Genomic DNA, 12,731 nt, shown 5'->3' on the forward strand with positions numbered 1-12,731 from the left:
CTCTCAAATAAATAAATAAAAATTAAAAAAAAAAAAAAAACACACAGAAAGTACTTCTTTATGTTTAATACATGTTTCAGTACCAACACCAACTGACACAGGCCCGCACAGAAAAGTACAGGAAGCAGCTGCGACAAGAGAGGGAGGAAGGAGCACGACGGAATTGTAACGCAGTCAACGAGGACACCGCCTTAACAAAAATAAGGTGCAAATACCTTACTGGCAACTACTTGTGGAGTATGAGCAAGAGATTTTATTCTTACTGCTGTGAAGCCTCAGTGTCAACTGCATTGATCTTAAATCCAAGGATAAAATCTGAATTCTAAACCAGGCACAGTGATTCACACTGTAGCCTGAGCACTTGGGAGGCTGAGGCAGGAGGATCAAAGGCCAGGCTAGGTTACATAGTGAGGTTGTCTCAAAAAACAAAAAACAAACAAAATATCTCAATTTTACTTGTCCATCTACACACCAATCATAAAGACAATTCAGTGCTAGTCTTGGATTACATTTAAAAAACAAAAGATAGATATTCAAATAATAATGTCTACTGAGACATCAGAGACAGCATTCTGAACAAACCCACTTCACACTACTTCAGAAGCAAAAGAACCTGCTCTTTTCTATTTCTACATTTAACAGGAACACTATAGCTCTAAAAGACACACCCTTGAAAAGCCCTCTGGTGTGGAGAACACACTCTAATGCAAACTGGCTATGGGAGATTCGGCCGGCCCACCACGGTATAGCACGAGCCCATTTCCACACAGAGTGAGGCCTGGGAAGCATTCGCCTTTACCTCACGCATTATGTATTATTACAAAAACTTACGAACACAGAGTAAAATCCATACCTGAATATATCCTGTGTATCTAAATCAATATGAAGTCCATTGATGAAGAGAGCTGAATCTCCAGGCTGTAATCCTAACGTTCCCTTGAAATACTGAAAAAAATATGCAGAAATTAAAATTTCTTAGGAAGCACTAAGAGAATGTTCAACAAAACTTTCTCTTTCTGGGCATTAGCCATATAAATCTGGACTTTCCACAGCTGGCCAAGATGTTCATCTATACATCCCCAGCCCCTCTTAGTACTTCCTACACCATATGAATTGCTGATTTATAGGACACATCTCTCTTTTCCCTCGCCTCCTTTCTTGTTCACACTCGCTTCCTGTAACGTCAGAGATGGGTGGATAAACCAAGGGCTTGAGAATCACTTTTCAAAAAGGGAATGTTAATAAAATAGGCCAAGTATATAAATTTTGTTTCTATTTAATTTTAAAATATAGCAAGTTTCTTCCTGCCCCAAGATACATTACAATACTGTAATCTTTCAGTTTCCTTTATCAATAATTCTCACAACTACCTGCAAGGAACTGAATCTAGCATTTTTACCAGACATTAATGGAAAAGACATATTTGTGCTTTATCTTAGGAGCAAAGAAAATCCCTCATAACCAAAGAAATTGGTCCACCCCTTACCACAGTATTGAGGACAGAAGGAAGTCAGCTGGCTATTCCAGAGGACCCACGCTAGGCTTCTCCCACCTACCCAGCTACAAAGTTGCAGAGGCTCTGGAATTCCCCTGCCTTTGCTCACCGGTGGCCGGCACCAGGGCACAGCAGGCTCGCTACCCTGGGCCTTTTACACTCCCCCTGCTTCCCGTTTGTGATGTTATGGTAGCAGTCAAAAGCTGGACCCTTTGGGCCGGGTAGATGGCTCAGTGGAATAAGAGCTTCCCTGGCAAGCTCAAGGGCCTGAGTTCAATCCCCGGTTCCACAAAAAAAAAAAAAAAGCAAAAGCTGGCTCCCTTGATGAAGTCCAGGAATACAGACCAAAAAAGGGTTCAAACTAAGGCACAACAAGAAACTTCTGAACTGCTACACTGAAGATAACGTACAGGGCAACCCACCCCTGCAAGACCAGGCCTCTGCAGAATCCAGAATCCTTCACTTGTGGCCTACCAAAGTGGTGGCAGTCCTGTACACAAGTGGCCACACAGCCTGAGATCTGTCTGAACCAATGGAAACACTGTTCTGACTCCATGTTGCATGTAGCTCTATTAAATAACTGCCTTTCTGATAGACTTTTTTCTTAAAGGAAACAGCAACTGTTACTTATGTATTTGAGAAGAGATAAAATTAATCAGATACCAGGAACAGACAATAATCCCTTAAGAACACAGGTCTAGGAAAAGGAAAAGAGGGCCTGGTGAGCTCCTTTACTCCCCAGATGTCAGTGGACTAAGGGGAGAAAAAAAGCAAGATCTAGCACCACACAGGAGAAACAAAAGTGAGGAAATCGTGGTCCTACTCCAATAGTGAGCAAGGTTACAGGATAAAACCAAAACGTATACATATTTCAAAACATCACACTGTAAGGGCCAGCCAAATAACTCAGTAGATTAAAGCACCTGCAAGCAGGCGCAGGGGCTGGGGTTCGATCCCCAGGCCTACCATGCCGGCCCTGCCCCAAGGGCATGCTGAGATGTCAACTGAGACTGGGCATGGTGGCATGCACCTGTAATCCCAGCTCTTGGGAGGCTGTAAACAGGTGGATCACTAGAGTCCAATCTAGTAGTGAGACCTTGAACACCCTGTAGACCCTTCCCTAAAATACAAATAAGGAGAAAAAAAAAAAAATCACATTGTATATCACAAGTTATTTATCAACTTAAAACAAGATAATGGAGAGCAGTATGAATTAAGAACTAGATTTTCTTCCACGGGAGAGAAGAATTCCACATTCACTCAGACTGCTCTGATCTGATAAATGTGTACTATCACATCATTTTAGATCTGTATGCTGACTGCATAGGTAGGCTCATTTTGGGAAAATCCATCACACTAAAGATTTAGGAATTATTCAGGAATGGTGGCGCATGCCGTCAATCCCAGTATTCACAAGTCTGAGACAGATGGGTTGTGACTTTAATGTTGGCCAAGACTACAATAGCAAAGCAAAAACCTGTCTCAAAGAAAACAACAATGTTCTGTCTTCTTTGGCAGTGAAGCTATAAAATTAAAATAGTGTTTAACATTTTCTGAAAATTAAAATTTAAATATAAATTATCAATAACATTCAGGTTAGTAAAAATTTGAGAAATACATGTTTATTTCAAAGATGTATTTAATAATGTCTTACACTTAAATATTTAAGGTAAAGATAATGAATTGAGCATGAGTATTTTCCCCCTCCTGAAACTCTACGGATAGACCAAGAAAAGGCCTCTTCGTTATTATCCACAGCAAAGAGAATAGAAGGGATAACAAATTTCAGCAGCCAGGGGGAGAGTAGTGATTGTTAACTGTCCCAGGCCTAGCAGGTCCAAGGGTGAGAACCGGAAGGAGAAACCACAGTTACTTTGTAGAATCGGCACTCCAGAGAAGTGAAGGCTCATGGCCTGGCAACTGAAGAACCACCAGGGGCGGGGGCCCTACTGAAACTGGAGGACTAAGGGTGTCACCAAATCCTTCCCCACAGAGCTTCTATAATTCTGGCAGCAAGACTATACTCTCAAGGAAGATTAGCAGATCCTTCTGCTAAGGATCCAGCCCTGTTGAGTTTTCTCCTAGCTATAAAATTCTTTTATTTCTATTTATTTACTTATTTATTTACTTATTTAATTTATTTATTTTAGGCAGGGTCTCACTATGTTGCTCAGGCTAACCTCAAATTCTTGGGCCCAAGTGAGTTTTCTGCCTCAGTCTCCAAAAGAGCTGGGAACACAGGTGCATACCAGCAGGTCCAAGGTAGCTGTCAATGTTCTAAGAGATTTATTGCTCTTGGATTTCATGGTGCTGTCCCACCTCTCTGAAGGTATCAGTGGTATGTGGACTTTCTTCTCTCTGCAGTCTACTTCCTCAGGTGCCCTTCTGGGTCTAGTCCCAGGTTTTGAGTCTGAGGCTTTCCTCACATCAGCGTCTGATTACCTGCATCCTGATGCTCATTATCATGATCCGGTATGGGGCACCAAGACACTACCCGGCAGGAAACAGACACAACCCAAGGGCCAGCCCCCAGGAAGTGGCCATCTCAAGCACCCTGCTACCAGAAGGTCTCATCCATAAGCCTTTTCAAATGAATCGAACTAATGAAAATATTCTGATGATTACAGATGGAGAAGCAGATCTCACACAAAGGCTTCACATTTCCCCAAAGCTATAAGGCAATCAAACTTCCAAGGGGCAGTTTCTTCACGCTTTCTGTGTGACTCCCAATCTAGGGCTGCACACCCAGACAAGCCATCAATGGAACTCCCATGGAAACTAATATTGAGGTTGCAAACTTACTCCCATGCAACTTTCCTCACAAAGCAGGATGTGATGCATCAAATAAGGGAGCAAACTGAAAACAAAGAAGACAAGGGACCCAAGAAAGGAGTTAAACTGGGCCTGAAGGCACACGCCTGCAAGGTTACCCAGCACTTGGGGAGGCTCAGGCAGAAAGATCACAAGTCAAGCACAGCCCAGGCACCTAACGACCTGGCAAAACCCTGTGTCACTTTTTTTTTTTTTTTGGTGGAACCGGGGATTAAACTCAGGCCCCTGTGCTTGCCAGGCAAGCGCTTATCCTACTGAGCTATGTCCCCAGCTCCTCAAATAAATTTTAAAAGGACTACGAAGCACATGGGCCCAGATTTAATTCCTAATACTGGAGAAACAAAATAAAAGGAGGTTAAAGCCAGATATGGTGGGGGTGTACACCCGTAATCCTAACATTCAGGAGGCTGACACAGAAGGACCACTGTGAGTTCAAGGCCAGCCTGGGCCACATAGTGAGTTTAAGGCCAGTTTGAACTACATAGTGAGACCCTGTCTCAAAAGAAAACAAAAAAGGCTAAAGGAAGACCCTAGAATCTCTGATGCACACTAAAGCAACCAGTCAAAATTAGAGAAGATCAAAACTGAGTAAGACCACAACACAAAATACAAGAAAGATGGAAAGATGGAACAAGGGCCAATGTGAGGCAATGCTGAGACACTGAAAGGTCAGCAGTCAGAGGAAAATAAACCTCATCCTCAAATAGAAGGTCAAAATGTAAGGACTAAAGCTGAGAAATAAAATACCAACATAAGCGTGTCAAAACATTATCAGAAAACTATCAAACTAAGACCTGAAAGTTGGTGCCTCTAGAATGGGGGACCTAAGGTGGGTGCTTTTCTAAACGATGTGGAAGCAGCACCATGTGTAGCCTTTAGTTATGTCCGTGTTTAACTCTGATTAAAAACTAAAAGTATAAAGATCACAGGAATGAACAAAATAACACCATCTTTGATAAAAGTTAACACTACTAAAAACCACAAATTAAACAGATTTCATCTTTTAAAATATAGTAATAAAAAATAAAGATACAGTAAAAGCAGAGTAAGTGATTGTTTTCCATTGGGTAATACCTTCTGATTCTCTTCCACTTCAGTTCTAAGTTCTGAATTCACAGCTGTTTTCGTTATGGCTCTATGGGATAAAAATAGTATAAGTATATGGCCTAACATTTGATATTGTCTTTAATGTTCCTATTTTTAAAAGTATGAAACATATTCTTCAATAAAAAGGCAGAAAACGAGAATAGACAAAACCTCCAACTTTTACAGTTGATGCACATACTTTTCCTTACTATATAACACCAAAAAAGTTGCATGAGTATTGTAAAGTAAGTACAGTTGTCTCTAAGTTCTTAGTTGAATATGCTATCCAACTGTTATGTTTGAACTCTAATGCTCAAAGATAAAACATATGTTAGATAAAGGCAGCAAACTTTTCATCCTCTGTAAGCACTATGGCAGAAGAGGAATCCTCCTTGTGTATCTTTACGTAATATATCAGAAAAACAATTCTAAGCTAGGACTTATAAATTATAGGGTTAAAAATTTTATCTACAAAGCATTTCACATCAGAGGTCAAAACAGTTCTTTCATTGAGTCCAGAAAAAGATTGCCAATGGTTTCTATCAGCAATCTTGCTTCTAAAACAATTTTGCCTTGCATGTATGAGAAGTAAATGAAAAATTATAAACAGAAAACAATGTTTAAAAGTTCAAAACCCTACTCTATTACTATGAGCAAATCGTTTAGCCTATCTGGCTCTGTTTCTTGGGCAGAATTAATAACATGACACACACAACCCTTTAGGAAGCAACAGCCTGTGCCAAACTCAATCAGTTACAGCAGCATATGCTGTAACTCCTCCAATCCTGAAAGGCAGGCACTGCTATTCCGCTGCTGAGGTAAATGAGGTGGAGTAATGATTTATTTGCAGGTTGCACCACTAACAACAGGCAGTGCCTGCATCCATCTCGTCAACCACATAATGCAGTTTTGTCTACTTCTCAGAAACAGGGCACCATGCACATGAGTAACAGTGATAAAACTTTCATATCTAAGTATTTTCCTATTTTAATTACATCTTTTAGCAAGCAAACAAGAAAATAACTGGGTATGTTAAGCAGAAGAATGTATCAAGGTCTTACTTTGTATTACCTGGCTTTGGTGGGAAAATTCTGACTAAGATCCTTCATAACCACCAAAGCTAGCTCAGCAGGAGCAGCCAAGATTCGGGCAGCAGTCTGGAAACTGAGGTCTGTAACAATGTCAAATGGAAGTTAAATGGTATTAATCCAATGCAGTGAAAAGCAGAAAACATTCAGCCTTGCTTCCCACTATGCTCCTGATAATAAACAGTGCCTTATCATGCAACCACTCACAGAGCTCATGATCTAGTTGCAGGTTCATTCACCTCATGGCTCCACACTACTCACTGAGACATGCCTGACCTACTCAGACAAACTAAAATATTCAGCAAAGGCTAAATGGAGCCCAAACCTTTTGCTTCTTCTCAATTTAAAATATATCACAGGGGGCCAGAGATATAACTCAGTGGCTAAGTGCCTGCCTGGCAAGTGCAAGGTCCTGAGTTCAATCCCTGGTACCACCAAAAAATAAAAATTAATTAATTAATTAAATTTAATTTAGTCTATCACATGCCAGGTATGGTGGTACACACCTATAATCCCAGCACCTGAGAGCCAGAAGGGTCACTGCTGAGCTCAACAACAGCCTGGGCTACATAGTGAGTTTAAGGCTGGCCTGCACATAGCAAGACCTTGCCCCAAAAAATAAAGTATCAAAACATAGCTTAAGGGCCAGCAAGATAGCTTAGCAGACTAAAGCACCTGCTTAGGCAAGCGCAGGCACCATGGTTTGATCCCTGGCACCACTAGCCATGCCAGCCCCACCCCTAGGGTGGGCTGAGCCAGCCAGAGTCTGGGCATAGTGGTGTATGCCTGTAATCTCAGTTCTGGGGAGGCTGAAAACAAGAGGATCACCATGAAGCTGAGCTGCGTAGAGAGACTCTGTAATAACCAAATACATTAAAAAAAAAAAAAAAAAAAACCTATAGCTTAAGGCATTTAGCAATTATGGTAGAAAAATTTTGGTACAATGGTCTTTGGAACAGGAAGGTACCCATAATTCTACCTCTTATCTCCCTTAAAGACCCTGCAGATACACCATTTAAGAAATGTAAACATACAAAAAAAAAAAAAAAAAAAAAAAAAAAAAAGAAAAGAAAGAAATGTAAACATTCAGAGGCATAAAACTAGATACATATTTCTAGTGTTGCATGCTTATGTATTTGGCCACAGAAAGAAGGTTATGGTACTCATTTATATGTATTGCTTTCTCCTAACATTATTTGTCTTCTAAAGTACTTGCTTCTTTTGTTCTGTGATCATAATCACTTTATCTTTAAATTCTGTGGTGCTCATGATCATGAGAATATATCCAGTTAAATTTAAATTCTACATATTTTATTACCACAAAATTTATCAAAATGTAGGCTAATGATTTCTCCACACTTTTTTACCTTGTAATTGCCAGACTTTCAAAGGCGCCATTTCATTGGTGCTCTCTACGAGATGCTTTCTGAGTTCTTTCAACTGTCCAGTTAGCTCAGGGTGCAAGTCTCTGAAAGAAAATCATTCCTTTTAGCTGTCTCTTTCTGGCAACACACTTAAGACAGAAGAAGGCTCCTAGTTTATCTTCATGATTTTCTCTCTCAGGGCTGGCGAGATAGCTCAGCAGTCTAAAGCGCCTGCTTAGGCAAGGCGCAGGGGACCACAGTTCGATCCCCAGCCCCACATGCCTTGACAGCCCCACCCTGAGGGTGGGCTGAGTCAGCCAAAAAAAAAAAAAAAATTAAATTATTTTCCTCTCAATCCTAAGAAAACATCTTTAAGACAGGCCAAAAAAAATTAGTACAGCAATTTTCCTCCAAAAATAAATATAGACATTGTAAGTTAGCTCAACCATCATAAGGTTTGTATATTAAAAGATAAATCACATAACAAAAATTCAGAGAAATGATAAACAGTATTGATTTCTCTTCTTCCACATGAAAGATTGAAATGATCAATGACATAGTACATGTACATTATTTATAGCATCCAATTCAACTGCACCAGAAATAGGTTGAATAAGTCTTGAGAACTAATAATAGAACAACACTAAGTATTGGGTTGAGGACCATTTTATTGATAATAAATGCCCCCCCAATTTTTTTTTTTTTTTGCAGAACCAGGGATTGAACTCAGGCCCTTGTACTTGCCATACGCTTATTCTACTGAACTATCTCCCTGATCCCCTCAAAATGTTGAACTTGAGACAAAGACTTGTTCATTTTAATGCAAACTGGGCATTGAAGGAATTTAAAATTTGCTATTCCTAGAAGCTCCTAAAGAATACATACCAAAGTGTTTTGAGAACTTCATCCCAACCTACTTTAAAGACTTATACAAAATGAAGTTGTTATGACATAATTATAATGCATAGCTGTTGGGCCCACATTCTTGATCTTATACAGTATCCATAAAACAAACTTGAGAAAAAGAAATTCATACCCATTATTGGAGAAGGACTATATATGCATGCACATGGTCTTTTAAAGAGATAACTCAAAACTACAAGAAAATATTCGCTGTTTTTTTAAGCTTATAGCAAACTGATGTTCTAACTATAGTTTTATGGAGTATGCTTTTATTACTTCATCACTTTAATTAATAGAAATTGTCTTAAATGTGTAACTATTTGCATTTAGGTAAGCATTTATGTACTGTGCAACTCTTATTTTAAAGTTTTACAAAATATGTATCACTAAAATAGTGACTCTTTACTAGAGAGTAAAAAGACTAAAAGTGGGTATGGGTGAGACCTCAAGTTCACCTATGGTGTTTTACTGATTTGTTCTGTTTTTAAGTAAAAATAAGCCTTGGCTAGGTGTGGTAGTGCATGCTTATACTTCCAACACTAGGGAGGCTGAGGCAGGAGGATTTCTACATGTTCAAGGCTAGCCTGGGCTACACAGTGAGTTCAAAGCCAACCTGAACTGCATAGCAAAACCCTGTCTCAAAAGACAAAAAAAAAAAAAGAAGAAGAAGAAGAAGAGGAGGAGGACGAGGAAGAGGAGGGTGTGGGCCTTATTTGGGGGAAAAAAGAAAACTTGATAAACAGTTCTTTGGGACCACAAAACAAGTGCACCAATAGTCTATTACGGGTAGTGAGCATATGGGTCTATGTTATTCTCCATATTTTTCATGGATATTTTTAAAATCCAAAATTAAACTAAAAAAAGCACTGTCACCAGTCCCAAGAAGAATCTCTTTAAACCTACATGCTCATTAATCTTTCAGTCACATGAGCACAATTTAGGCTAATCACAGTTGTAAGGTTCATCTTGAAAGAATACAATGCATTTGAAAGTGGTAAAACAGTTACCTGAGAACGAAATACCTAACATTTAGGTCGACCAACCAGGCGGCTGGGAGGCAAGTTCTGTGCAGCCCATGGCCAGCACAAACACGCATTCAGATCCCTCACTTTCCAAAATCCCAGTTACAACAGTTTTCCTTAACAAAAAGGCCAAAATGGTCATTCTCTTTGATAGCTAAATAACTATTTTGAATGTCCAAAAGCAAACCGTCTTCAATATTATACATTATGTATTCACATATAAAATCATCTATCAAAAACCCTACAAGCATGAATACGGAAAGGGACTGACGAGATGCTCCCTGGTCACGCAGTAACGAGGCCCAGGCGGGAGAGCAGCTGCGTGGGGGCGCCCAGCGTGCTGGGAGGCTGGGCCGCATGGGGGCACGCTGGATCCCATCAGGCAGCCCCGTGATTTAGCGAGACCTGCTCTTGAAATTTTAAAAATAAAAATAAAGGACTGGGGCTGGAGAGAAGGCTCAATGGTCTAAAGCACCTACTTGGAACAAGCTTAGCAAAGCCCAGGGACCGCGGTTCGATCCCCCAGCACCACATGCCAGCCAGCCCCGCCCCCTGGTGGGCTGAGCTGGCCACACACACACACACACACACATAAATAAATTTTTAGAAAAATAAATAAATAAATAAAGGACTGAAGATGTAGCTCACTGGGTTCCACCCCCAGTGCTGTCAGTATATAAATACATAAAACAGAATCTGCTAAATAAGAAATACACATATACACAGAACTAATTCAATGTGTCCATAGCAATTCAAACTTAAACTAAAACATCACCGAAGTACCAATCTGGTTAAATGATCTCATTCAGCCAAATGTCAAGGACAAGGTATATAAAACTGAGCCAAGCACATACTCTTTAGACGTGAAGGCACTCTATTTACAATAAAATAGGTAAGGCCCTGCCAGATAGCTTGGTGGATTAAAGCGCTTGCTTAGGCAGACACAAGGGCCAGGGGTTCAATTTTTTTTTTTCTTTTGGCAGAACTGGGGATTGAACTCAGGCCCATGTGCTTGCCAGGGAAGCACTTATTCCACTGAGCCATCTCTCTGGCCCCTTGGATTCAATCCTTGGCCTACCATGCTGGCCCCGCCCCTGGGGCATGCTGAGACAGCGAATGAGGCTGGGTATGGTGGTGCCCACCTGTAATCCCAGCCCTTGGGAGGCTAAAAAACAGGAAGGATCACTACAAGTCCAATCTGTTAGTGAGACCCTATAGATCCTGTACTACAAATAAATAAAATAAAATAAATATAAAATAAAACAAAATAAAATCGAGAACCGGGGATATATAGCTCAGCAGCATAGCACATGCCTGGCAAATGCAAGGTCCTAAGTTTAATTCTCAGTACCACTAAAAATAAAATAGGGCTGGTGACATAGCTCAGTGGCACAAGTGCCTGCATGGCAAGCACAAGGTCCTGAGTTTGATTCCTAGTACTGAATAAATAAATATAATAATAAAAGTACACCACAGGAGCCGAAGAGATACTCAGTGGGCTAAAGCACCTATTTAGGCAAGCTTAGGCAAATCCAGGGACTGCATTTCAATCCCCAGCACCACATGCCAAGCCAGGGTGGGCTGAGTGGGCCACAGTCCAGGCTCAGTGGCTCACACCTGTAATCCCAGAACTGGGGAGGCTGAAAGCAGAAGGATTACTATGAGTCCGAGCTGCACAGTGAGGCCCTATAACAACCAAATATATTTAAAACACACACACACACACACACACACACATGTCTTAGATGAAATTTCCAGATAAAGAGGAACCCAGAGCTCAGCCCCACCCACCCTAATGCTCACCTGAGCTCGGCTGAGCTGAGCTGCGGTCACTTCTCCTACCACCCAAGGAGATGAGGCACACAGAGAACAGCTCCAGGGACCTGGTGAGCCCTGCTCCACTCCCTCCCCAGCCACACTCCCTAACACTGCAGGAGCTCAGCTGAGCTACAACTGTCAATCATACCATCACCTCACTGTAGCTCCGCTCAGCTGCTGCTGTCTGTCCCACTAGTGGCAGGAGCTATGGTGAACCCTACCCTGTGGCCTGCACCCCCCCATCAAGAGAGCCTTACAGAGCTTTGGCAGGCCCTTATCATCAATGGCTCTTTCTTATGTGGCAGCTTGCCCCTCCCCAGCTCCCACACACACTAAGATAGAAGCCATGCTGAACTCCACACAGTGGGAGCTTTCGTGAGCCTACCCTGCCCTCCCAATCTCGTGGGAGCCTTGCTCACCCAAACCTAGTCTCCCTACCACTGCTGCTGAGTAAAGGTGAAGACTGGAAGCTTCAAAAATGTCAAAATGAAAAAAAAAAAAAAGAAAGTCAACATGAAGGAACAAAGGGCAATCTCAGACCTCCAGCCCACCCAAAACAAGTCCTAGAGAAAAAGTCACAGAAGAACTTGGAGATCACATACCTAAAGTTTCTTAAATGATAGCAACTGAAGTAAAGAAACAACTCCATCCAGCTATGGAGGAAATCAGAACAGAAATAATCTCTCAGGTAAAAAAAGAATGACAACAATCATGAAAGAATTGTTCAGTACATCTAAAGAAGACATAAAAAAATAGAGAATAGAAAAGTGATGGAAACACTGAAGAAACAATATAGGAAAGAACTAGAATGCATGAAACAGATACAAACTGATATTAGAAGAACATTAAGAATTCCACTGAAAGCTGGCAAAACTACTTGAATGAAGTTGAAGACAGAATTTCAGACCTTGAAGATAGCATTGCAGCTAGTGAACATGAAAGATCTCTTAAAAATAACAAGGAACTAGGAAATAAAAAGGCAACAGCTGCAAGATGATGCAAAGAAAAATAAGACTCATCAGTATCAATGAAACAGCTGGAAAGAATCAACACAAATGACATAAAAAAAACTGTTCGCAGAAGTAGTACCAGAAAATTTCCCAAGCATGCGAAAAGAATCTGA

At 40.8% G+C, this 12,731-nt stretch overlaps 1 protein-coding gene across 2 annotated transcripts in view; it reads right to left on the bottom strand.

The window, feature by feature from the left end:
• Positions 1–12,731, bottom strand: part of Uggt1 (UDP-glucose glycoprotein glucosyltransferase 1) — a 150,814-nt gene that overhangs the window by 96,372 nt on the left and 41,711 nt on the right. For both annotated transcript variants that reach the window (XM_023709676.1, XM_023709675.1), the window contains exons 9-12: positions 7,869–7,969; positions 6,485–6,584; positions 5,402–5,462; positions 854–945 (exon numbers count right to left, since the gene is read on the bottom strand). In XM_023709676.1, the coding sequence (XP_023565444.1) occupies positions 854–945; positions 5,402–5,462; positions 6,485–6,584; positions 7,869–7,969 (354 nt within the window). The remainder of the gene's footprint in view (positions 1–853; positions 946–5,401; positions 5,463–6,484; positions 6,585–7,868; positions 7,970–12,731) is intronic.

Source organism: Octodon degus, unplaced genomic scaffold, assembly GCF_000260255.1.
Source record: "Octodon degus isolate 3935 unplaced genomic scaffold, OctDeg1.0 scaffold00014, whole genome shotgun sequence".
Lineage (NCBI taxonomy): Eukaryota > Metazoa > Chordata > Mammalia > Rodentia > Octodontidae > Octodon > Octodon degus.